Source organism: Plectropomus leopardus, chromosome 15 (assembly GCF_026936395.1).
Source record: "Plectropomus leopardus strain MGB_pleo_1.0 chromosome 15, ASM2693639v1, whole genome shotgun sequence".
Lineage (NCBI taxonomy): Eukaryota > Metazoa > Chordata > Actinopteri > Perciformes > Serranidae > Plectropomus > Plectropomus leopardus.
Window position 1 is genome coordinate 22425233 of NC_142190.1, and position 27889 is coordinate 22453121.

At 38.2% G+C, this 27889-nt stretch overlaps 1 protein-coding gene across 3 annotated transcripts in view; it reads left to right on the plus strand.

Annotated features, from left to right (window-relative positions):
• LOC121952341 (cell adhesion molecule 2) overlaps positions 1-27889 on the plus strand; it is a 262122-nt gene that overhangs the window by 198957 nt on the left and 35276 nt on the right. For all 3 annotated transcript variants that reach the window (XM_042498955.2, XM_042498956.2, XM_088088351.1), the window contains 2 exons: positions 11218-11370; positions 16115-16252. In XM_042498955.2, the coding sequence (XP_042354889.1) occupies positions 11218-11370; positions 16115-16252 (291 nt within the window). The remainder of the gene's footprint in view (positions 1-11217; positions 11371-16114; positions 16253-27889) is intronic.

Genomic DNA, 27889 nt, shown 5'->3' on the forward strand with positions numbered 1-27889 from the left:
ATACAATGCTTTTCAATGTATGTAATATTCATCCATCGAGTGAATAGAGGAAAAAGCATGTTGGCATTTTTTAAAGCCAATATTGATATCGGTATCGGTATCAATGACGTGTTGATATAATCGTGCATTCCAACTATTGTGTTCATCCCTGTAATGTTGAAGCTGGTAAAGCTGGTAGAGCTAATTTAAATTACTTTATATACTGCTGGGTTGCTGAACCTATTGGAATATATCATAATCTATTAGTTAATTTATATTTTGGATTAATAGTCTAATGTAATTAGTGACTAAAGATGTCAAATAAATGTATGGCAATAGAAGTATGAAGTAGCACAAAATAGAAATACTCGAGTAAAGTAAAAGTACCTCAAAATCATACTCAAGTGCAGTACTTGAGTATAATGATTTACATTCCACCACAGAGTATATGCAGCTTTTTGATGTATGAGCGGTAATATGTTGAAGTTGTTTGCAAAATTGCCTGTGGTGGACATCTCTGCCTACGCTGTGCCATCTGCAGATTGATTGAATCTGTTTAAACATTAAGATTAGTGTTCTGGGTGAACAGCTAAGGGCCAACTGCTCATTTTTTAGCCCCCCGAGCTGCTAAATATGAAGCTATTCGGGTCCTCAGATGTCAAATATTCAGCTGTCTGAATCAATTTGCTGCCTGTTTTGTGGCTGTGTGAGCGCATGTTTGTGTAAGTGCACATATACGTGTGTGTGCGTGTGAAATGTCAAGCATTCCACCTCCCCAGTATGCAACCATGAAAGCTTTGATGCATTCAGAGTATCTGTGCCTGAGCAATTTAGGGGATAGGCTTTTAAAAGTTTTCCAAAGTAAATAACAAAATAAGAAATGCCTGACAGACTTTTTATTAAACAGATAGCAGAACTTTCTCTCAAAACTTAATCTTAGCAGGAAAGTTAAACTTTTGAGACAGCTGTCTTTTTTTTTTATTTCCTGGAAGAGTGCCTCCATGAAACATCCTTTCATATCGGCCTGAAGATTGGTACGGTGTTCTCTCTGATAGAAAAAAACTTGACTGTAAATCTCCAAAGATCCCTAACAAGTCCCCTCTCCCCAAGACAAGCACCATAAAACATGAGTGGAAGAAAAAGAGGAAAAAGGAGATGGAATGTAGGCCTTGGTGGGATAAAGGAGAGGAATTAAGGAGGCATTTTATGTGAGCTTTCAGACGCAGTTATCACCTCTGAAAGACACAGGCAAACTTTTCTTTGACCTTGAGCATTCTGCATCTTCTTTCTTTGCCACCTCACTTCGCACACATCTTTGTTTGAGTGCAACATTCAGCTTTTGATTAAAAAAATCTTTTTCTAGTTGCTTTGCATTGTATTTAGAGGTTGCAGACAGGTACAATAATTAAAAGCAGAGTTGTCACTGAGTGTGTGCGTGCTGCTGTGGATCAGAGAAACTGGTGTCAGATAAGTGTCAGCTTTGTTTCTTCTGCTGTAAAGCGGGTTGGGACGAGAAAAGACTACATTGTCAAATGAAGCAACAGATCCAGTTATTACTGCCTTTATTAGTAGAGCCACTTATCATCTGCGAGGTGTAGAGAAAAATACCTGAGGCAAATAGGAATAATTAGTTCACACATAGTGGCAGGCTTATTCTTTCTCTCTTCCGGGAGAAAGTTCTGGAGCATAGAGTTGGGGAGCCATATTTTATAATAGAATTGAGGATTTCTTTTTTTCGCAATATCAAAATGATTTTGGAAATGATGGCTCTAAAGCAATGTCCACTTTTTTTTTTAAAACGCTTTTCAAAGTCATTTTTTGAAGGATAGCTGTAGCAGGTATCCTAGAAAAATATGATACTCCTTATAGACCGAGGTACTTGTTCTACTCTGGAGCTGGAGGGGTAAAATGTATCCCTCTGCAAAACAGGGTTTATAGGCAAGAGCTGTCTCCATGCTGACCCGCTTCTCACAAGGACTTAATGAAGTAGGGCTGGTGGAGGTGTCCCACTGAACTCGGCATGGCAGGTAGAAACTGATGAAAGGAAATCATTCTTGTCACTGGAGAAAAATCTCCACAAGCCAATTACTGTATAGAGAGTGGCACATTTTACATTTTAAAAAGCCAGCGTACCTTCGGAAAGGTATAACAGGTAATGGAGGTTGAGGAATGGCTCAGATACAGAATATACATTAAGCTATTCAATAAACATAGCATTCTTTTGCCTTTGTCTCTCTCTCTCTCTCTTCCTTTCTCCCCCCATCGCTTGCACACGCATGCACACACACACACACACACACACACACACACACACACACACACACAGACAAGCTCAAGACTCCAAATGGGTTGTTGACAGGGAAAAGAGAACAGTCACATCCAGACACAGAAAGCTGAATGTATATTCAGAAATTTGCACTTTTCTCATTATAAAAGTGTGTCACTTGAATGAGCAAACGCCTGCCAAGGTTCTATACTAATACATACTATCCCTGGATAGTTGAGGGGACAGGGAGAAGGGATAGGAGGGGGGGGGGCATGGAAAGGCTGAAGGAGGAAAGGGCAGGAGGGAAACAGAAATAATTAGGTTGGGTATCGGTACTTGGTACATTTTTGGTATTGACTGAAATAACCAGACACAAAGTAATATATGCAACAACACTAGAGTCCTGCATGATCCTGTTTTGCAAACCTGCACCTGCAAAGATCAGTACAGAGAACCAATTCAATCATATCCAAGTCAGTCTGGCAGTGCGGTGGTGCATTGTTGCCTCACAGCAAGAGGGTTCCGTTTCGAACACCGTTGCCAACTGGGGCCCTTTTATGTGAAAATGGCATGTTCTGGATTTTCTTTTGAGTCTCCGGCTCCCTCCCATAGTCCAAAGACATGCAGGTTAGGTTAATTGGTGACTTTAAATTGCTGGTTGGTGTAAGTGTGAGCATGAATGTTGCCCATCCTATGTCTCAGTCCTGTGATAGTGTGTCCACAGTACCTGTCTTGAACTTTCGCCCAATGTTAGCTGGCATGGGCTTCAGTCCCTCCATGTGATGTAATGGATGGATGGATGGATGGATGTAAGTCCTGTGAGCCAACTTAATTAAACACTCAGGCCACATAGTCACTCACTTTTAAGTGTTACAGTTTGACAACTTTTTTTGCGGAATTTGAACATAACATACAAATCATAATTAACTGTAGCCTGTTTGATAGAATCAATCACCAACTGTGTTGCTACTCACTATGACAAGGTTGCTGTGCAGAAAAAGAATATCATCACAGTCTCTGGTTTAAGCTGAGTTTCTTTCTTGAATCCCACTTTCAGCCATGGAAAACTTTTCCACTGGCTGTGTTTGTTGCCAGGATGAGGAGCACAGTTTGTGCCATAGGCTTTCACAATTTTAAAAAATCCTGTCAACTGATGCTTGATAATATTAATTATTTTAACATTTAAAGTATGCACACACTCATTTTAATGTGTCATTTTTTTCAGAAAAGAAATCAGTTTTGCTTGCCTGCATCTAGGTCATTTTTTAACTGTGCTCGTACCCATTGATTTATGTAAAAAAAATTTGTATTTGGAGAAAAAAATATTATTTGTATGGTTTTGCTTGCAGCCCATAACTGTAAGCATTTTTCAATTTAATGAGATGTGTGATTGGCCCACTGCTGCGGCAACTACAACCTGTACAACCTGAGGTGTGGTGAAGTCGGGCATGATGTATTTGAAAGAGTTGGCAGTTCAGCTTGCCAAGATACGAGCAAAATGTTCAAAAGTACGGCTGCCCTACACCTCTGTGGTATCTGATGAAAATAAATATATAAAATGTGGAAGGATTATTTCAAATGAAGTACTCTATTGATGTCGCTGTCGCTGTCACTGTCAGGGTAGTGGTATTGCAATATTTTTAGACTGTTGACAATAAAGGGACTACGTGAAAAGTGCAAACATGATGGGATTAAGGTGAGTGAGTCTGGAGTCACAACTATTTGCTTCTGCATGCATCCTCTATGACTGAACAATAAGTACACCCTTATTGTACAAATGTAATTACCTTTTATACTTGCACATGTCTGCACCTTCCTTACCTGCTGCTTTTAATGATGGAGAGTAGCTATGGAAAGCTGCTCGATATGCAGCCAATTTAGATATGTGGGTGTGAGCTGAATGCCTACACAGCACCCCATAACACATGTAGCTGCACGGTGATGTGCTGCAATTTTATTGAGTCTCTGGCAAAGACTGATGAATTACAAAACCATCAGCTGTGTGTGATAATAGACGTAGGTTCCGTCATGTTGAGCTGGAAAATGCTTTTTGGACTTACTTTGTCACCTGTAGTTTGGTTCCCTGTTGAAACTTGGGGGAGTCATTTCCTTTTAGTTGTTGAGGGCTACACAAACCAAATGATGCATGACAAAGTTGACAAATTTTGGGGATAGTTTTGGGGCCCTGTGTTGTCCTCACATCACAGGGAAATAGTGATCAAAATGAAACAGGTATTAATAGCATTCGCCATTTTTCTGTCAAAGTCGACCCCATAAATGGTACTTTGTGTTTGGAGCAGGTGAAAATGGTTGTCATGTTTTTGTGACTCTGCTTGTGGGGTATTCATGGGTTGTCAAATAGCCGTAGATTTACAAGATACAATGCTGTGTGTTTTGCAAATGTGGAAATAAAATTAGCATACTGTTACGAAAAAGATTATATAAAGTGCAAGCCATCTTTCATGGAAGAAAATAGTTGTTGTTGCTGAATCCGGACAGGTGAAATGTTGCCCTGAAAGAAGAGAAATTAAAGGAAATTATTTGAAGGAGCACACTTTTTTATTTTATTAACCTGTTACTCATTAATGGGTCAAAGATTATGATTGAATGTAATCATAATTTCAATAATACTGTTTCACCGGCTGACTGAACGTTTTCCCTCAGAATAAAAATGTCACTTTTAATTTAAAAGAAACAAGACATCTTTGACCTTCTCTCTGTGCTGCTTCTCTCTCTCTCTTTTCCTTTTCAAAGTTGTGCCTTTCTTCTCATCCTTTGCAGATTTTTTTCTTTAAAGATATAGCTGACTTTTCCCTTCTGTGCTCTGTTACGTTTTGAATATACTGTTTGGGAAAGGAGAACCTTGTGGCTTTGGTGTTATATGCCATTTACTCTTGTTATCTGATCGGTCATGGCTGCATTCAAGGGAACCTCAACACGGCCTCTGAGCCGACGGTCATCAGCCCTTGTAATAAGAAGAGGAATCCTTCCACCCCCTCTGGGGTTTCTGAATATCTAACTGTATCTGCTTTGGCAAACTCATAAAATCGTCACGTCTCAAGGTACTCCGTGTTAGTTCTGCTGAGATTAAGGCAGTCAGAAGTTGAAAGACAACTCTTTCTATTTCTCTTCCTCACGCACACACAAACTAAGCTCTGTGTGCTTAAGCAGCAAAATAGACAGAAGTGTATTGACCATTTGTTGCAGAAACAAATCAAACTTTGATGCTGACAAGTGCAGCTTTGCTGTCTGTCTCTTTTTGTATGTACACGGAGAGACGCAGATAAGGGCTAAATGAGCAAAAAATATGGTTGTGCATTTGGTAAGTAGTTGTTGTGGAATACAAATCCGCTACTCTTTGATGTTGTCGCTGATGTCGTCCTTCATGAACACATTTCGGACTGACGACACTAATGGTCTCTAATGGATGGCAGGCAGCTGCAGCACCATCGCAGACAAAAAGCAAAGGATATATTTCTCCCTGCTGCTCTCTCTGTCGATATCCAACCTTTCACTGGACGTCGGATGAGAGACGTGTGGTTACATTGCTAGGAAGAAGGGTGACAAATGTGAAGGTCTTTGTTGTACATTTAATGTCGAGCTGTACTATATGGAGAAAATCCAATTTCACAATATTTTTGGGCAATACTTTGAAATTGATATTGGGACAATATTGTAGGGTTGACTGTTTTTGCTTTCACAAAATAATTACACAATGAGATTTATGATGAATAATCATCAGTAATGTGGATATAATGATTCAGTTAGAAAAAGCAATCGATAAAACAGTCTGGTAAATTCAAAAAAATGACATTACTGTAATGCAACCTTTAACACCTGGAAATGACAACACTTACTTATATCACGATATCCAAATCTGATATGGTATCATGTCTCAAATCTCAATATAATGCACAGCCCTAATTTACCGTAAAATTTCAATTTATATCCTAGCCACAATTAAATGCAGAGTTCCTTATACCTGCCGGGTATGGCTTCATCCTTTCTCGAAGAAAATGAATGCAGGTCTCAATTACACGCCAATTCTGGGTGCAATTGACACTGCAAAGCAGTTCAGTTTGAATTTCCTTGGATGTATTAAACTTTTTAAAGGCCACCACGTCCTCGGCTACCCACTTTGGCTTACATTAGTTGGCTGCTTAGATTGTACAAACAAATATAAATGTTTAAACTTTTGTCAATATGGATATGCTACACATTGTTTGCTCTGTAAGATTCTTCACAATTTAATCTTCAATCTCATTTTAACAAAATCATGAGCACTGAAGTATAATATGTTCAGATTTACTGGCATGGTAGACCAATAAAGGGGCGTCTCCTTATCTCTGAAGCAGCCATACATGTCCAAATATATGTCCATTCCTCAATTACTTTTTCTATACTTTAGTGCTTAAGGGTCTACCAGTCATAAGAATCAAAACAATTTTTCATAAAAAAAAATCATCAAAGTTGTGGTTATTGTCTTGTGAAGTCCATCACTCACTGTATGCCAACTTTGTTCATCAATCGAAGACTGCACTTTAACTGGGGTTCTGTCATTCTCTCTTGGTGAAGAAAATGTTCTGTCTCAGAGATACATCAAATGGTTTGTAACTGATAGGTTATTTCATAGCCTATTTTTTGTATACAATATCCATGTGATTTAAATAAACAATTTGACAGTATTTCCCATCTATGCTCAGCAGGAGTTTGTGCAAAAGGAATTAGAGGCCTGTCCCATATATCTATCCCAAATACACACTGCTGGATTTCAGTTATTGAAGAAAATAAAACCCTGCAATTAATTGAACTTTTAGGGTAATAGAAAAATGCTTTAAATAATGTGAATGTATGCATATGTCCGTGTGTTCACTCCATTCTTAGTACTGCATAGTCTTTAGGATCTCCAGCATTGGCTGTAAGGTGGACATTTGCAAAGTCTTCCAAGTGCACAAATGACAGAATCTTGGTTTTTATATGTTTGAATAAATCAAGTTTAATGAATTAAATGAACAAAATTGTGTTTGGTTGTTTTCCAGTATTTTAACTGTACTAATAGCATAATTACCAGCAATATAATGATTTCATGGTTACGAACAACACCTTAAATGTTTTTTGTTTTCTTCTTAAACTACCCCTCCAGGCGAATCAGGATGATCAAGCCTTTTGGCATCAAAACTATCTTAAGCTCTGCCTGTAACCACAGAACAAATGCAGAAACAACACTTAAAGCATGATTGGATTACAAAACCCAGATTCTTATCAGTCTTCAGATTCAATAAAACTGGAAAATTTTCATTATTACCTGTGCTCAGTGCTGTATCGTGCAGGTAATGACTGACAAGTTTTGATCATTACCATTATTCATTGAGTTGCTTCAGTCGTGTCTTCATGAGGCCCTCTCATTATGAAAGTGGATACAATGTCATCACAGCTTTTGAAGTCAAAGAACCATCTATCCATTCACGTCCCTCAGTCTCACGCAAACAACTTCTGTTGAGGACGGGGAAGGAAGAAAGCAGAGCTGCATTGCAACAGCCAGCAAGCCAGCAACAGTAAATGTGTTTTCTGACATTTGCCTGCTCATTCTTCCTTGCCCAAAGCAAATAAGACAACAGTTGAAAAGAGGCATTGTTTAACTTGTACACATTCACAGGTTAGTGGAGCTGCCTGAGTCGACAGAATGAGGTCTGTGAGGGTAGGAGGAAGGAGAGAAACTGACAGAGAGAAATACAGAGGCAAAGAGAATCTGTTCTTTGTATAGAATTAGTCTAAATAATCTGATCTTTGTCTTAGTTTCTTTTCTTTTTTTTTTTACAAGATGTATACATTTGTGTGTATACATATTGCATGACAGATGTTTTCAGGACAGGTCTGAACTGAATTGCCAGTGCGTGAGACCTAATTCGGTGGTCTCGCATTGATAGTGATGTGTACTCATACACACATAGAAATAGGAATGTCCTGTCACCAGTGCCAAGCCTAAAGATATGTCATGTGCTCATATCAACGTGTCACGCCTGCACAGGCTCAGTTCACAGCATGTAGAGATAAACCAGTGTTGCAAGGGACAGAACAAATGCAATAATAAATTAAAGCAAGCAGCTGTCGTTTAGCCAAACTGATTACAACTCTACTGCCATTTACTGTAGGTGTTTGGCGTGGAACCGGCAAAGCAAAGCTATCCATCCCTTGGCAGACCGAATGACAAGAGATAGTGCTGACATTTTCCTGCATTTGTCAGCTCTGTGATCATTTCAGCAATGCATACTGATGCTGTAAAAAGAATGGAGCTTATGTGCCAAACACCTCCTTTCACCTCCTGTCACCTCAGGGGCTATAGACATTTAGCACTGACTGACAAATTACAACCATAAGTGGGTAAAAACACAGATACCGTTGCAGTCGGCATTGATTCAATCAGTCAAATGTAAGACTCAGACTTGTTGCAATTACAAGTTACTAAAAAGCTCTTTTCAAAGTTAATTAACTGTAACTACAATTGACCTCTTTGATAAACAACACACTTTTTTGTTATACTTTTTTGTAGGGATGCAACAACACCTAGAGATTTATTGGCTTTACATCGGTATTGGCTGATGTTGACCTTGTTTACTGCTATTGGCAAATAAGATGACATTCACCAATGGCAGTAGCCAAAATTTTTCTGTTGCGTCACATCAATTTTGACATGCTAGACAGACACACAACACTGACAGCGTCCTTTTGTCCCAGGGATAATAGAAAACATGTTTGAGATGAACAGAGATCTTCCCCGGAATGCCTTTGGGATGAAGGGACTTAGAAAAACCATTACTGACGCGTCAAGGGATACACTCGATTTGTGAACAAATCCAACTTGAAATTGGCAGAAGGAAAGCTAGTTAACATTAGCTGTAAACAATCTGTGGTCAGAATTAACAGCTCACAGAGGTTGCATGACTTACATCGTGATGCATTTAAAGACTAATAAAAATGAGTATTGGGTGAAGTAATTCATAACGTTACCATGATGTGTTCAAATGTATAGTATCAAAATGGATAGTAGAGAGGGAACTATGATATATAATACTGTAATAGTAGAATACTAACAAGGATTTTGAAGCAATTTTTAAAAGATGTTTTTTTTGTAAAAGAAGTTTATTTTTAAAGTTTTTTAATAAGATGTGTACCACTGAATTTGTACCTATTCCTAGGTAGTGTAATGGACTGAATGACTCTAAAACGGCTTAGTTGAAGATTTTTTTCTGGCACAAAAAGAAAAATTATTAACAACAAAACCAAAATAAACAAAACCAAAAAACATCTTTATCTGTTATCGGCCATATTGATGTTTTAAACACTTGGTATCAGCCAAAAAGATCACAATCAGTGCATCTCAACTTATTTTGTAGATTTTTAGTTGATCAAGTGCTGGATGTACAGTGTAAACTAGAAATTGCATTGTAGTTTGAGAAAAAGTTTCACGAGTGTTGTGGGTTATGGAAGAAATTTAAGAAAGAAAAATTACTTTTAATGCTGTTTTAAAGCTTTATGATGTTCAAACACAGTTTCAGTTCTTTGGATAACTCTTGTATCGTTTCTTTCCATTCAGCCAGCCACTCACTCTTTTAAGTACTCTATAAACCGACCGTCTAATGGCCTTTATTTTCAAATCTTTGTAGGGAGGTTACAAAAACCAGGGTGTTCTACTTTTTATATGATTTCTCCCAAATTACCATAAGATAAGGGTGTTCTTTCATGTGGCCTCACATGAAAGAACATATAAATGCCTGTACACAAATAATCATGCCTCCTTTTCTCGAAGCCAAACAGTCACATGCACAAACACACATACATACACACACAGCACTTGAACAAGGTGTTCTCCGAGTCACTTTGATGGAGAGTGAAAGTAAAGTAGCCTTGTGTGCTCATATTATATAAGGTTTGTAGAAAGGTGTTGTACTTGCAAAATGAAGGCTTGCATAAATCTCTCAAGCAGCCAAGGCCACAGAAACACAGTGAATTAACTTTTTATCGCACTCAACAATCCTCTTCTTTAAATGTAAAAAACAGTCTTTTGTGCCAGTTTTGTTTTGTATATCACAATGTACCCCTTTGGAATGGATCACGTCATTTTTAAGGCGTCACCACATTCTGAAATCTTGCCCAGCGGTATCACAGATATGAAGTCTACTTTGAAGACCTTGGAGTATCTTTCAAAGAGCCATCCAATTTCAGCAAATCCATTTCAACTCTCACATCTTGCCAAATTCTCATTAGGCCTTTTTTTCTCAGCCTGTTATTGCAGTATTGATTTCCATTCCCGTTATGTCTTTTGGAAGATTACATTTTCATATAAGTAAAATGTCTACGAGGGTTTCCACTTGAGAAGACGAGTATGGGTCACTGTACTGGTATACTTTTGCGATTTTCAGATGCAACAGAATGTTGTGTTTTGAGGTCACATTTTAATACAATTTTTGAGTGTGCATGCATTTAAATCTATTCATAAATACATTACTAACGCTTCACAGCTTGGTTTGAATGGCTCAATTACTGTTTTTATTTCAAAGTAGGAAAAAAAATGAGCCTCACACATTTTGGCAATGGCAGTGACCATACAACCACTTAGTTAAGATGGCACTGTTTTTTTGTGTTGCTTTTTGTTTTGTTTCTTGTTTGGTTTTGTCAATAATATGAATATGTTTAGCATAAAGCTATAGGGGGACAACAAAGATTAACATAGCACTGATCTCTCCTTTCCATTTGCAGTTCCCTGCTGTTGCCATCTTGCATTTGTTGATGTCTCTCAGTGTGCCTCCTCGACTTTTTCTGTCCTACTCTCCCTCTTTCTATGTGACTGTGTGCATGCAAAGTGTATCTTAATAATAATAATAATAAATATAGAGAATGGACATCAAGCAACAAACAGTTTTTAGTGTGTCATCACTAACTCTCTGACTGTCTCTGTCTGTCTCTCTGCCCAGCTTTAAGGGACAACAGGATTGAGCTGGTGCGTGCGTCATGGTCGGAGTTGACCATCAGCATCAGTGATGTCACGCTGATGGATGAAGGCATGTACACCTGTTCTCTCTTCACCATGCCTGTCAGAACAGCCAAAGCCTACCTGACTGTTTTAGGTAAGTCCATTTTTCATATTAAGTCAAGTATTTAATGCGTAACCCCTTTAAAACTTAGTTTGACATTAAAGGGTTAAAAGAAAATGTTAATTTGTGAGTACCCTGTTATGTAAGATTATTCTGTACATATCTGTACTTTAGTTGTTTTTTTTAATTGTACATTCCTGAATATTACTTTGAACAACAGGTCCTAGAGAAAGCAAAAGCTGTAGCTTGGTGAGAAGAAAACAGCAAAAAAAAAGAGTTGGACTCACATTTGTTATGAATGCAGTGTCTTATGGTCTATGTAGGCTGGTGTTTGTGGTTCAAAAAATGGTTTTATTAAACATACTTACCTCTCCCCATAGGACTGTCAATCATGCAGAATGCTGTCAAAGAGAAGCTTTTTTTTAAAGTGGACATTTTTCACATCACAGTTGAAAAGCGCAAATGTATTTAACAACATTAATGATAGCTGTATTCCACTCATAGTAGAGGCCCAGTTATTGTGCATGCTTGGTCACTGTAATAGCTTATCGTGACACTTGTGGACTCTTGTGGACACTTCTTTCACAAGTGGAAACAGACAACTTTTCAACTTTTACCGACCTGGCATTTTCAAGTGCTGTTATCAACGGCGCTGCTGTTGCAAAGACAACCAGATTGCTTTTGGTTTTCCTTAGAGGTTATAGCAATGGTGTGCTTTTTCTTTTGCATGGTAGATTTTCCACAGTTGCTCCAGTTGTTCCACCATCCGCCATTGCTACTACTAGGTATAGTTACTGTAGAGACTGATACTTTTTAGTAACAGATAGTTACCAAAAGCCACTGGAAAAAACAAATGCACTATCCTCTTCCTGTTTTGGCATAAGAAATGGTTGTTCTTCCTTTGTGCTGTGAGTCGAGCCTTCATTTTCCCAGGAGATCGTACTCGGTTGCAGACAGAATTGCATAGTGAAAGCAAGGCTTGCAGAAAACCAATCTAAAAGCCAATGGTGTCATTGCTATAGCCATTACATTGTGCAATCAGCATTTACTTAATAATGACCGTTCAAGCCAAAATGTTTTAGACCTTAAAACAATAATTCATCACCAAATATAAGATGGACCCAACTATGTGAGTTATAGTATGTTGCCAATAGCGGTAGTTGGCCAAAAAATCTTAAAAGGTTTCACTAGAATTAGGTGGAACATTAGGCAAGGGGCCAGGGGAAAACTGGGTAGTTTATTTGTGCAGTTTCCAGATTATTTCAAAGGTGTTTTAACAATGCATCACTTGCAAAAAGCAACAACTTTGGCACTTATATGCAATGATTTTATCATCATGTGTATTCCATTTTCTGCATGTGTTAATTTCAAAACATTATTACAACAATAACACCTCTAGATAATTGTGCAACCTTGGTGGAGGTTAAGCTTTGTGTGCTTTCCAGTTGTGTTTTTTTGTTTGATGGTTCAGTTTAAACAATTTATGGTTTTGTTTTGTTTTTTTCCTTCAAGACAAACATAAATGAACAAATAGACTTTGGTTATAAATAGCGTGTTGTTAATGCCAGCATCTGCAGACAAATAAAAACATAGTGTTTGGCCCTCTAGTAATGTTTGTGCTGTGTGATCATCGCCCCACACAAACATTGTCTCATTTCCTGCCACTGGGCTTATTATCTTGCCAATTAGTTTTTGCTAATGTTAATAGATGTCCTAGTGCACTCCAGGACCATTAGCTGGCTCTCTGTGTTAACAAGCATTCAGAGAATTAGAGACATTAAAGGCTACTGCTCAATAAGGATATGGAGAAAATTATTTTTGCAATACTGAACAATAGTTAATGGTGCAAGCCAGGAAGCAGAGAGGGAGATTTAATAAACATACCAAATGGTCTGGGAATGGCCTGGTTTGTCTGCCATTGTTTCAGGGACAGAGTGCTGGGAATGAAAACAACAAAACATTAACAATGATTTGGAGAAAAAAAAGCTGTTAAATAAATATGCAACAAAATTAGCTTCTTTTTCAGATCTTCTCAACAATATTGTGGTGAATAAATACAAATGTGCTTATTTGTTACCACAAACAGAACGTTTAAAACAATGTAAATACAGTTATACATAAATCACTAAAATTATTCAAATATGAACTCTAAGGTCATATTTGAAGGTAAGAATCTGCCGATACAATACGTATCGTGATACAGAGTTTACTATTCAATATATTGCAATATATTGCAATTTAAAAAGAATATTTAAAAAAAAAAAACTGTCAATGCTAGCAGTGCGCCCTTTATGACTTCGCCTCTTTCATAGGCAGTGTTTATGCTAGCGATATGTTGTTATGTTGGAGTGAAATAGTCAAATGGCTAAAGATAGAATACAGCACTGCAATCTAGTGATCAGGGGTTTTAAACACAAAGTAAAGTAAACCACCGCCATGAACCTTTGCGTGGAAATTATTGATTAAAATTCCAGTGTAAAGGAGTCAGATGCATCTAACGCCGGACATATTTTATAATATTAAACATGTTTTAAGTGGTATATATTCACCTGAAAACAAGAATCACTGTGTTTTTGTTACCTCAGAGTTAAATGTTTATATCTATGTTGGGAGAGGGTTGTGTTTTAAGGAGACCGCCATGTACAGAACGGACAAATCTCTCAGAAGACATTTCAGTTGGCTGCAATCTGCAACCTCACCACTAGATGCCTGTAATCCTTTACACTGGACCTTTAAAAATTGATAGTGTTTTTAAGAATTAATACATTATCACAACAAGTGCATTGATATTTTGTTGAGCCTCTCATAAACATCAACAAGACTTACTTTGTGTGCCAGCAGAGCGGTGCCATGAGCTTAATACTAATGTCAGGATGCCAACATGCTCTCAGTGACTACACCAACAACATAAAGAATAGCAGTTATAATATTTACCCCAATCACCACCTTTATTAAGCACACTGTAAAAATAAGCTATTTGTTTCAACTTAAAACATTAGTGTCTGGGCTGCCTTAATTTTTTAAGACAAGTTGAGGATATTTTTTAGTTATTTACCTGATAAAACAAATTACTGGACAAAAAAATTTGACCTGATGTGGCACTACATGTAAAATTTAAGGAGTCCCCAAAATTATTACAGTTCACCCTGAAAAACAGCTGAATGTGTCCAAGAGATTTTAAGTCAGCTGATCACCAAAGCCATTGGAATTCATCCACTGTGGGTCATGAATGCTTGTAAAATATTCCATGGCAATCTAGCCAATGGATAATTCAGTCTGGATCAAAGCAGTTTATCGAATGACAAATCGACATTGCCAACCCCAGAGAAATGCCACCAGCTTGGCTAAAAATGCACAACATGACAGGCTCCGCATTTAGTTGTTGTTATTAGTACAAGAGTCATTGACTTTGATTTTGGTTTTAAATCACTTTGAATAGAAATGATCTCTCTAGATATGGAGAGAAATATAGGAGTGTGATAAATTCTGACCAAAATAATTATTAGGAAAATCCATTTTTCTTTTCTTTTTTTCCATCAGATATAAAGCTCTCATTTCTTTTTCATGTCTTGAAAACGGTGTTTGTCGTGCTATAACAGTTGTGCACACACACACAAATATGCACACTGCACGTTCAAATCCATGGCGCACAAATGAGCAGAGAAACGTGCACACCCACAATGCTCCGCACTCACACACACATGCACACACACAAATGAAAAGAGAAGGATTAGCAGCCGCCAGCCACCCGAGGGGAACGTGACTGTTTAAGATGAACATTGTATTTGATCTGTTCTCTTTCAGTTTCGGAGAAAAAGAATCAAATACTTCTCTGAGTCAAGCCACAGTTGCTCACTCACATACTTGCACACAAACCATACTGTGTAGTTAGATATAGTGACACTTGAAAAGCACTGAACAAATTCGCATAGGAAAATGTAAAGCTAGATGAGTAGGGATAGATCTCAATGCATACTGTATCTGCCAAGCAGCAGCCATTGTTAGGACTGTGTGTGAAGTCTGTTCCTTTAAAAGGTTTTAAACAGAAAACAGGAGGATCTTTGAGTCTGGGTAATAAACCTTACAGGAGGTGGGGAGACAGACGAGGCCATAGTCAGTCAATGGTATTGACTGACAGACCTTTCAGTCACTCAGCCTGAGGCAGACTTATTGCTCATTGACATTAGAATGGCAGAATCTGCACACTTAAAACACTCATTATAGGAAAGGCTAATAATTAGCATTTGCTATACCACCTTGTGGTCTCCTCTGTGGTCACAGGCCTTTGCTTATCCACAGTCACACACACAAAAACATATTTTTTAACTTACACTTTTTGCTCTTAACCATGAAGATAAATAGAAACCATTCCAGTGAAAATGACTCTACTCACCTCTATTGTATTTGAGTTTTTTCAGACAGATATCTCACAACCTAGGCCAGAAAACATTCAAACTATCTGCATGGCAAGATGCCCCTAGATGTATGTGAGAAAATGTGTTTCTCTGTAATTTGGGTGAACTGACCCTTTAAGACGAGGACAGTCCACCGGTAATAAAGACAATCCACCGCTGTGTCAGTATGAATCCTCCCTGATCGGTTCTCAAGCAGGACACTGCTCGGGCATGCTGCTCTGTAGTCTGCTCTCTAATCTCCCTGCAGGAGCGCACACTGGAGGCGAATTTCCAATAAGGCATGACAATATTATTGTTGCATAATGACACACTGCTGTGTGTGAAGTAGTTCCATTGCTGTGATTTCCTATTCTGTCTTTCAGGTGTGCCGGAGAAACCAGAGATTGATGGCCTGACGAAGCCCGCCATGGAGGGAGACCACATCACTCTGACCTGCATGACTCAGGGCAGCAAGCCCGCCGCCGACCTGCGTTGGTTCAGGAATGAGAAGGAGGTCAAAGGTGTGTAACGTCTGTATCTCTATTCACATCTGCATCACTGCTATGGGTATACAAACACAGTGTGAGTAATGCATAGACCTGTTTAGATCCTGCAGTTTCTGGCCCTTCCACATTCTTCAGTGCCGGAGGGGGCTGCTTTGGTCATACAGACAGCATGTCTATGGTTTCATCTTTGCTATTTTAAAACATGGCATTTTAATTTTTAGAAACAAAATTAAACCTGTTCCTGTTTAATTAGACAACATATTTGTTATGCTTAGCATTTTCTCAGTGAAGTAATGTATTTGCTTAGAATAGTCTTTAAAAGATCAGTTTAATCATTTTGTGTTACTAGTGATGTTGCTGATTCAGATATATCCACTACAAAATTTACCTTTTACTACTCTATTAAGCCCACAGTTTTAAATGTTGTCTGGAGTCGTCCCCATGTCCACTGTGTTGTTAGACACTCAAAATGATTGATTATCACATTTCAGCATGGCTCAGTCCACACTTTGTAACAAACAAACAGAACACAAATATGCCAGAAAAAATGAATTTGCATTTTACAATACTTTAAAAATGGGCAGAAAGTCTTTTTCATAAAACCAGCACCATAAAACTGCTGCAGCGGATGTCTCGATGGTGTATTTTTGTTCCGAACAACTTGTTTCTAATAGAGCAGATTCAGCATGTGTCCTCTGGCCTGAGACCGATACATTAACCTTCCTTGTTATCAGAGGGCTGTTCTAAATCACACTGACTGGACTACACACCTCATTTCCACCCTGCTCCTGCTCTGTTCTACTTGATGAACCATCCGCTTTGTAATTGTTTGAACGGGAGAGCAAGAGAGAGAGAGAGAGAGAAAATGAGAGAGAATATTGAAGAAAAGAGAGCTGGGGACATGAAATGATGAAACAAGGAAGAGAGAAATAGATGCGGTTCTGTATCAAATAAAATGAACAACCCACTGGGACACACTGTCACAGATCATCCGCACCGTTGCTGAACTTTTTACGAAGGCTTCTATGCTGTTTCACAAAGTAGATTAAAGGCAGATAACAAAATGCAAATCACCCTTTTCTAATTTAAATGAATGCATGTGGAAACAAAGAGATTGAGACGATTGAGAATCACGAGTTTATTTATATTAGAACTGCCAAAGAAACAATGCAGGTTTGGAAAGACTCTGTCAAATACTTTGTGTAACCCAACAGATCACTGAAACTCAGTTGTGAGAATAACAAGCAGCCAGGTGTTGCACATCTTAAACGCCCAATTAGATGTAGAAAAATTTAAAGTCAAATCCTATTTGGGATGCAAAACACACACACAGACTTCACAGAGTTTATTTCCCTGCTCATACAAAGGATTAATAAACCGCTTTTTTGCCAAAGCATGCAACATTTTTGCTCATCAACTTTGCATATTCTCTCTCTGCTATTAGTTTTAGTTGGTTTTTTTTTAGGGTGGGTGTTGGCTTCTCTGCTATCACCAACAATACTGACTAGGTCGTGTTAAATTGGTGTATGATGTGTTTTACAATATCTTTATGTGCACATTTTATTTATAAAGCACTTTTAAAAGTAACTCAAAGACGCATCTGATAACATAATAGAAAGGATCCATTTAGAGACAGACTTTTTGTTATACGTTGTAAAATAGAATACTTTTTGTTTAACTAGAAAGGCCCTGAAATCACTGTTTCCAAAGCCACCAGACTCAGATATCAGTTATATCATCATAGAAAACTCTTCATTCAAAGTCAACTCACAAAAACCATATTGGTTCTTCTTCCAACAATCACCAACTCTGCTTTGGTTAAAATAAACCCCTAAGTCAGCCAGTTAGATAAGAAAATACTGTATGCTAGCTCTATTGAGTACCCCAGGGATGACGTTTTGTTGCAGAAAATAAGTTCTGCGGTAACAAACATTCATGAGACTCACATGTTTTATTTAGCAATACAATCTTCATTAATGATGATGATTGAATGATTTTTGAAGTTTAAATGTAATCAGGAGAAGTAAAGAGCTAATTTTAGGCTATAGAAAATACTACGGTCCCGTCACCACCACTACGAGGCTGCAACACCGTGTTCAGTGCGCTTTGGGGTGATGACATTAAGTCTCATTTAGCCACTTGTTAGCAACCATCTTTTTTAAGACACATTAAAGCTTCAAAGTTTGGGTGTGGGGTATTTACAGATGTATTTTATGTTGTAGAACAAAGCGTGAAAGTCTCTGAAGCTTGTGTGAACCACAGATCTTATTTAAGGCTTCTAACCAGAACCCCATGCAAAAACCCAATGACTTTGAGACAAGGGATCCAGAGGTGCTGAAATGCTAACAGTTTTCTGGGTTTTCAGGCTCATTACTGGGGTTCACTATAATGCTAAAATGACTGTTTTATTTAAATAGAGTCTGGTGGCTTTAGCGATTTTGGGGCTGTTTCTGGTAAAACAAAAAGGATCTTACTCTTTAACAAAACAAAAGGTCTGTCTCTGTAGGGATCCTTTCCTTAAGATTGTCAGACAGAGGATAATAATCTAAGTCTATCAAGGGCAAAAAACATGAAGTTTTAGTAGATGTACTTTGAGGGGACATATGCCATGAATAGTCACACTGCAATCTGCATTGTAACTGATAAATGCACTGTCTCTGTAAAGGCTAAAATAAAATTACAGTTATTTAAATGGATGGACAGATGGGTTTGGTGATGGTGTTTTCAGGGCAGATTCACTGAGTAAATCAGCATGCTATCTGCTAATAGTCTTCCTATCCTAATGTGCACTTACACTGACAAAACCTCCAACATTTTTTACTTTTATCATTCATTAATATGAAACAGAACACTTTCTTGCCATTGTTACACTTTTATAAACAGTAATCCTATCAATCTTTTACTCATTAAATGTTTGTCACTCCACTTTATATTTCCTCATATCGCCCTTCTGAGCAATATGAAGCTTATAGAGGTAGAATATACACTAATTAGCAGTGTGAAGATTTTTCCTTACAGGCTTATTGTGTCTCTGCGGGTGATTATTGCTTCTCCCAGAGGCCCACTGCTGAGTGAAGAGTTCCCTGTAAGGCAATGGAAACGTAGTCAGGACATAACGCTCTTTTAATTTACCACGGGAAGTTAACAGGTAGTCAGAGATATCCTTGGTGGTTTGAAGTGAAGGTAGTCTCGAGAGGATACGCCTTCTCATTAAGGTCAGATGCTATAATTCTCTCCCTTCATCTTGGCACACTACTGCCAGTAATTTGGGTCTTGTACAATTTTACATCAGTGTATTATTCACACTGACAAGGTTGTAGCTCTTTGCCCAGAAAGGACATGAGTAGTGTGTTCAGGGTAAAACCTGTAAATGTAATTTGTGCTGCATATTTCATACAACAGTTGTCGAAACTAATAATATAGGAGGTAGTCTATATGTATATATATATATATATATATATATATATATATACTGTGTGTATATATATGCAGTATAGAAATGTATGGAATTTGTTTTTGATCATTTCTAGGCTTGGATAAGTATGAATAAAAGAAAAGACAGTATGGAAAATATTCTGTTTTGTAAAATATAAAATTAGCAACTTTGATATTCTCAAGAGCAAGGAAAGAATTACAGCCTGAACACACACTTTTCTGCAGAGCTTCCTCTTCTACGCCTGTGCTTTACAGCCTTCAAAACAGCTCTGTCCCAAGAGCCTTATAACTGAACCAAATCCAGACATCCGCAACCAAATTAGTTTGAAAGGAAATGTGGCAGTAACTTTGAATTTCATATAAACAAATCATCACAAATTACCAAATATTAAAGGGGAACACCAACTTAATTAAGAATTCCAATATGTTATTCCCATGGCCGAGGAAAGCTCAATCATTATTTGTGAATGTGAGCCACTTTCTCTCAAAGCCAGTAACCAGAGAAGGAAGTTGTGATGTCATTAAGTATTAAGTCTGGAGCTGCTCCAAAGACAATGAATGGGAGCCTGATTCTGTGATTGTTTGTTTTATTTTTATACACAAATTAAATGTATTATTATGGTTGTGTTCTTAGTTATGAAACAGAAAATGTACCCAAATACTCAGAGTATTCCTCTGGGTCGTCTCAGTGTCATCTGTCACATATTTCCCAATTCCTTATCTATTGAGCTACTCCAGGCTTTATACCTCATAACATTACAAGTTTGAGCACCTAGCACTTCAGTTTTTGATTTGGGAGAGTTATTCATGTTTACTGATGTTTTTGTATTGTTCTACACCATAGGAATAATAGGTATGAATTTTGAAAATGAGCACAGTTCCCCTTTGAGCTTGTCTAAGTTTTCAGTGATGTATTTATCAGAAAAGTAAAGTGACTATCTTCTCTGCATAACAAAACCATAGCTTTAAGGCTGCGTTTCACATTGTTTCTATAGACACAGTGCATAAACAAGGCTACACAGACATAATAAAAATCAAATTACATAGCTGTTTCAGCTCATTTTCCTTTTGTTATTTATAAAAGGAACTAAAAAAAAGGGGATTAACAAAAATGTAACATTATTCAATCAGTATGTTAACAAATAATAATATAAGCATAGGTAGCATCTGTTGGTTAACTTCCTTTTTGAGCAGAGATGTGTAACGGAGGAAAGTCATTCAAATGTCTGCGTAGCAGAATGGACTCGACAGCTGTGATAGTGATGGATAAATGTAAGCTTTCTGAAGGCTGGCTATTTGTATGCAAATGTCAAAAATGGTCTGAAAATTTACAAAGTCTGAAAAAGTGGGAAATTTCAAAATGGACAAGACCCCTTAGCATTATGTAGTCATTTCTCTCTTTGTAGAAGAAATTTTTTAAACATTTTCCCTAAAGCCAAACTTCGAGACTTTATACAAATGTCGGATTAGGAGATTCTTATCAGATCTGCTATTGGACTCATCAAGAATTTCAATGGGATGTGATGTTTTTGGCCTCCTCCAAATTCACTAAAAAGCTCTCTTAGTATCTGTCATTACTCCCTTTCTACCCCGACTTAAGCCCAGACAGATCAACCGTCTATCTGGCATTAGGGTTTCCCAGGGTTCAGATAAGCAAGCAGATAAGTCTGAATCAATGCTGGTTTTGCACACAGTTTTAAGCAGATAACATGGTACCTTTCCATTTCATTAACTGGAGTTGGGAGATAATATTGAATCTGTGTCATCATGTTTATTTAGATTTTCTCAGAACATCTGAAGAAAAAAATGTATAATTCCCCACCGATTCTTGAAACAGTGAAGACAAAGTCCAAAAGGTCACCTCTAATCAAATCAGATCAATGACCTTCTACATTTTTTTTCCTCTATGATCTTGTCACCATTGGTTTTTTATTTCTACACCCATAGAAATTATATAGAAAGTGCCTGTTGGTTTCAAAGGTGAAGGACGCATTGATTCCTTGATTAATACCCTGTCTTTCCTGACAAGTAGGTGTCTGTTTTTAATTAGTAGTTCGTTGCTCAGTGTGATGCATTTGTCAGACGTATTGAGGATGTGTCCAGCGCAGGAAAGAGTTGGCTCTCAAGATGATGATTGACACATTTACACATTTAGTTCTTTGTGAAAGCAATAATGCATTTCTGCCACTAATTCGTCCTCTTTGGTGTATTAATAAGAAGGTGTGAATTATTAAATTGACAGTCCGTGTGACTTGTTATGTACTGTATGGAACACGCTACTGGAGAGTTTACGTGCATGCCACTCTGGCTGTCTTTTTTCCGTATTCAAATGGACAAAATAAATAAACATGAGAGCAAGCAAACACAAAGGGCATGTTAATACACAATGTATGCATGCGCGTGTAGGTGTATGTGAGAGCACTTGAAGTGTTCATCATCCTGACAGGATCAGGGTGTGTTCAATGTGAAAAGCCATCTGATTGTGGGCGACCATGCTGGGAATAAATGACAATTGTGACATATTGGTGTGGGATCTGGGGGAATGGAGAAGATTATATTACCGGCAGAGCCACTGGAGCGGTCCATCACCCATTCGCATGCAGTTAACGGACACCCTATGCTAAGTGTCTGTGTATCTGCGTATATGTGTGTGCGAGCAAAACAGACAGATGGAGCAGACAGCCCCGCATGTAAGGACATAAGCTTGTGTGTGTGGAACGGAATCCAATATTCTTATTTCTCAGTCTCTTTGTCCCTCAGATCCCCTCAGTCCCCACCCAGTAATGATATATTTCTATCTCAGTTACACACCGTAACCCAGAGAGACCTCTGCCAATATCACCACATGTAGCGCTTGTTTACACACCGCTGAACCAGAGGGAGCTGTGTGGAGACCAAGGCAAGGCAGGAGATGAAATGAATATTTATTTCAAATAAGGGTGGGGATGTTTCGCTATCGGAGTGGTATTATCATACTCTCTGACCTAAACTGTAGAGGTTATTGCTTCATCATGTTACGCGATAACTCTATTCCAAGGGGGCTTAAGGAAGAAAACACAAAGATTTGATTCAAATTCGTTCGCGGTCACATCCCTATTCTGTTGTCAAACTTGTTAGTCAAGGACAAGGAACTATTACCGCGGACACACCGTGCACTATTTTAGGTCGTTGTCTGCTGACTTTCCAGTGCGCTATCATTCAAGTCTGCCCGTTTGCTGAAGAGTCAAACAGTGACTGAACAACCTTTTCAAATAGTGTTGGCTATTTCTTCATTTATGGGTAATTGTCCTTGACTACTGTGAGGGAGAACAGAATGAGGTGGCCATCATTATTCCAAGGTTTGCTCTGGAAGAAGCTATTGAGGAGAGTAGCTCCTGGAGCGTATTTGAGAGTGGATGATGTTGAAGTTGATGAGACTGTGAATGACATTGTGAACACTAAAATAAGAATTAAGTTCAAGAATTTAAAGAAGTTTTCTAGTTAAAGGAAAAATACATTTTCAGTCATTCCGGCAGTGTTTGACAACCTTGCACACTACTTAAAAAGTCTGTGTTGGGACTACATTTATGCTACCCGGCTCCCTGGGGTGGAGTGGATCAATGACCATTAAAGATGTAATTTCAAGATGGCTCCTGCAAGTCACAGTGGCATGAATAAAAGATGTCTAAGTCGGACACAGACGAAAACGCATATTCACTCTCTGTAAGCACAAGCAAAAAAGTACATGCATGTATGTCTTAAATAAGCTCTGAAATCTACTTAATTGGTTTATTAATTAGCATCAAGGTTTACATGAGGTAAGGTTCTTTGGTTTTATGTTGTTTTACATTTCTTTGTAGCATCACAACTTTAAAGGACGCAGGTGTATGCTTTTAGTGGCAACTAGCGGAGAGGATTGCTGCTGAAACTTTTCATATGTGCCAAATTATCCACAGATGTATCATTCTCTCCAAAACAAAGAGACTTGGTGATTTAAACTTGTAAAAACAATGCATACAGCAATCTCATGCTCAAATCAGTGTTTCTCCAACCCTGTTTAAATTATCACAGACAGGCCACTAGCCCAGTCCCTGCTAATGTGTGCTAACCTTTTTTCTCTGATAAGTTAAGATATAGATGTTCAGGAGGTATATATCGGGGGCAAAATTATCCGCAGAGGCCTCTTCCTATTCAAAACAAATAGACCAGGTGTTTTAACCAGTTAAAAAAAACAACAAACAAACCTGAATAAAGCAATTTCAAGTCAAAAATCGGTGTTATTCTATGCTGTTTCTACGCTGCATCTTTGCAGATGGGCCTCCTAGAAGCGCCTCCTAATGTGTGTTCACCTTATTTCTTTGATAACTTTACATTCAAGTCTTCACAAGGTTTTTAGCAGGAGCTGACTTAACCTCAGGGGTCTCTTCCTCTTCAAAACAAACAGACCAGGTGATTTTAAACAGTAAAAACACAGAATGAAGCAGTTTTGTGTTAAAAATCAGTGTTTTTCCAATGCTGCTTGGCTCATCCCTAAAGGGTTGCTAACCACAATGGCAGACTCAAAAACGCAAATAGCCCTCTCTAGGGCCCTCCCTGTCCGTTCTGGTCTACTGTTGAAATATGACACTGCAACATAGTGGACTATAGATATAAAGAGCTCATTCTAAGGTAACAAAACCATAACAACGCTTAGTTTTCGGGGATAATACACTTAAAGAAACATATTTATTACATTATATTCTAATTCTGACTATATATATAATCCCCTGGACCTTTAAGTTTAATAGTTTTTCTCAGACTCTTCAAGTTAGTTTGAATTTAGGCAGAAATATCTTTAGCTCGAATATCTCAAGCACCATCTCTGCTTTCTTTCTTTCTTTAAACTTGTATCACCTTGATTAAATATGCCCAGGTAGAGGTGTATTGAGCGTAACCTCTGTCTCTGGTATCATAAGAGTGTGTGATCAGGTTAACAGACTTGGACTTGAGCACTGTGGCGAAAGAAGAGGACATCAGATTGCTACACCCACTGTCTATGGCCATTAAGAGCAACATCCTGGAGGTGGAGCACCTGTCCAGTTTTAAATGCCAAGGCACAGAGACTGACCAGACCTCTTCTTTTGAGTGCCCGTGAAAAACTTTATGAATCCATAGCAGACATTTCTTAGCTGTGAGTGCTCAGGGAGTTTCATGTCAGAAAGGACATCATGACGGGCCTGCCAGGCACTGATAGAAACTTAACAGCGCTCCCTGGTCGTAGTCACCCGTCAGTTAAGCGAGCTGGTAAGACAGGTTGGACAGGGGAGGGTGCTTACTGGCTGCCAACAGGACCAGATCCCTGAACGCTGCACGGTAGCCAGAAAATGTGAGAACTGTAGACGGCGCAATATATCATCTCCACACCTCACCAGAGCTGGAGCCTGCTGTGTATTAGTGCTCTTATTTTAAAGTTTAGTCATACCTACTGCTGTGCAGCTCATCTTACAGCCAAAAGAAAGCAGACAAGCAGTTATCTGGCAACAAATTTTGTTTGCATTGTGAATTTTATAGGATCTAAATGAGTTATTTGCAGTGTTATATATTTTGATTATCCTCACCCACAGGCGGCTTTACATGCAAATTGTTTTAAATCTCAGATGGGATGTAGTTCAGGGTATGTTGAGTCAGCCCTTGGACCCCTGCTGCCAGGATTAGTCAGCTCTCTCGCTGTTGTTGTTGATTCCTTACCCACCCAAGCAGCCCTCCTGTCTCTCCTGTCTGTCCCTCCATCTTCGCCTCTTGGGTCGCCCCTCTCTCCTGTGAAATGGCATTAAAGGGTCACATTCTCGCACTTTTACGCCTGTCGTTTCCATTTCTAATCCCCCGAAGCTCTGTCTTGGCTTATGCCAATGATGCAGAGCTCTGAGCACCCACCCACAGAACAGTGTGCCGCAGTCACAGCCAAACACTGCCAGGATTTTTGTTATGGAGAGGTTCCACAGGTGTATATTGTGGGATGGTGTACATTTTTTCTGTACACAAGAAATTTAAAATGTAGATGTTAAATTTCCACACTTTAAGTAAATTGTGTAGATTGTGTAAAAACGAAGAGAGCTGTAAGAGAGCTAAGAGATGTAATAACAACACAAGGTTAGAGGGCAGTTTAAGACAATACACATGGGGCTGCTGCTAGCTGCACTTGGAATTAATACATATTCATGATGACAGACTCAAGAGCTTAAAGTAGATGCATTTTTAATTTGCTTTCCAGTTAAAATGTAAATATAAAGGGGATTCAAGCTAGGTTTTATCTCGTTTACACTGTAGAAACTTCAACAATTAATCCTTGTAAATGTGCTATACAGTGATGTGGCCTTTATCCTGAAGTAGTTGAATATTTATTATTTATTTAAAATCACATCAAGGACTGCAAAAGAAAAAAAAATGTCCCCATGTAATTGTATAAGAACTGTTAGAAACTTAACATTAGCTGCTGCTATATAAAAAAAAAACCTCTAGATTAGACAAACTACAAGTGGCATGACTAGCCAGATGACTTTTTTGATTGACAGCCCTGAGCTTTAATGGTAGCTCCATGTCACCTGCTTCTTTCAGCCACACTTAAAATGTAATAAGATATTTATAGACCAATTATGCCTTCTCTCACCCACACTCGTGCACACACACACGCTTGTACACGCGCACATAACAGCTCAGAAGCCGCAAGTGCATGCAGGCTGATGCACTCTAAAGATGAGGTATTGCTTGCGTTTAGACAACTGTTATTATGTTCTCAAAGTGGATCTAAGAAGCCTTTGGACCAAATATTGATATTAATGAACTCAAACTTTGTGCAAGCACATTTTGCAGTACTTTTAGCCTGAATCACACAGAGGCAATCAGAGTCTATTCAAATCGCCATGAGACAAGAATCTAAATGGGTTTCTTGATCTCTTTGATAATGCTCCTTTACATTTACAATGAGAAATCTCTTAAACAGAAATATTATGAACTAACCTTCAGAAGTAATCTTATGTATGTTTGTTGAAAGCCAGCCTACAATAATAAGCAGAGGAGGTTAAGCTCCAGACAGAACATTAGGTTATTTGCAACAGGGGCATCGCTGAGTGCCCATCACATTGATTGAAGTACATAAATTTTGGTCTTGAACAACATATGAGGACAATCAAACCGCACAATTTGAGATGATACACTGAGTTTGTTCAGACAAAGTCTTTTGAATTGATATACTTTTGAAAAATGAAAACACTGTACATAACAATCTACTTTTCAATTTTGTGCTAAGACAAAAACATTGATGTAAACTATAGTTAAAATGTAGCATAGCCTTTTTGAAATTGATTTTACTTTATAGATAAGGCCATGTATAATGCACCCTTCTGTGGTGGAAGTCATTTAAACCATAATAATAATAATAATAATAATAATGCATTTTATTTACTAGGTGCCTTTCAAAACACCAAATGTCACCTTACAGGGCATGAAAAAAAAATCAAGTACCAACAAGTTAAACATACAGAACAAGACACATAAGAACATTAGAACTGACCATCTCCTCATTAACCCCAATACTAACCTCAACAATACATATAGGCCTTTTGAAATGGCACTTTTGGCCACACTGAGTCAAACCATACTGCACTGATTTAGTTTGCAATACCAGTTTAAACCCTTTGAATCATGCCAAGTCATTCCCAAGATGAACCATCTACCAAGTTGGGTCAAAGTGCCGCTAAGTGGGTTGCACTGAAGTCAGATGTGCTTCATCAACATTCAGTGACAATTCATGTTAATATGTTTAGATATCCTTTGTTGCTATTGCTAGACATAGCAAATATTTCATCAGTTTCAACTGAGACTAGTTGCCAAGTAAAATTGTAACAATGGCCTGAAAATCCATGATGAGAAGTGGCTGGCTACAAACGACCGTTGCAATTTGCAGTAGTAAACAGCTTTAAAGAGGGCACTGCTTTTGAGTGTCACTGACTCAAGAAAAGCACATCATGAGTTCAATCAGGACAGAAGGGTGGATGAAAGATAATTCTTTAATACAACTTGCATATGTACAGATTAACAGATGACATGTGATTATTAAGATTTGACAAAAAGACTTGTTATGCTTCAAAGGGAGACTTTGTTATCGTAGGACCTTTTCCCTGAGCAGCAGCAAGATAAATCCCAACATGCAGTTTAGAAACTGTGGTGGTGGTGGTGGTGTTGGCTGGTGACTGCTAAGGC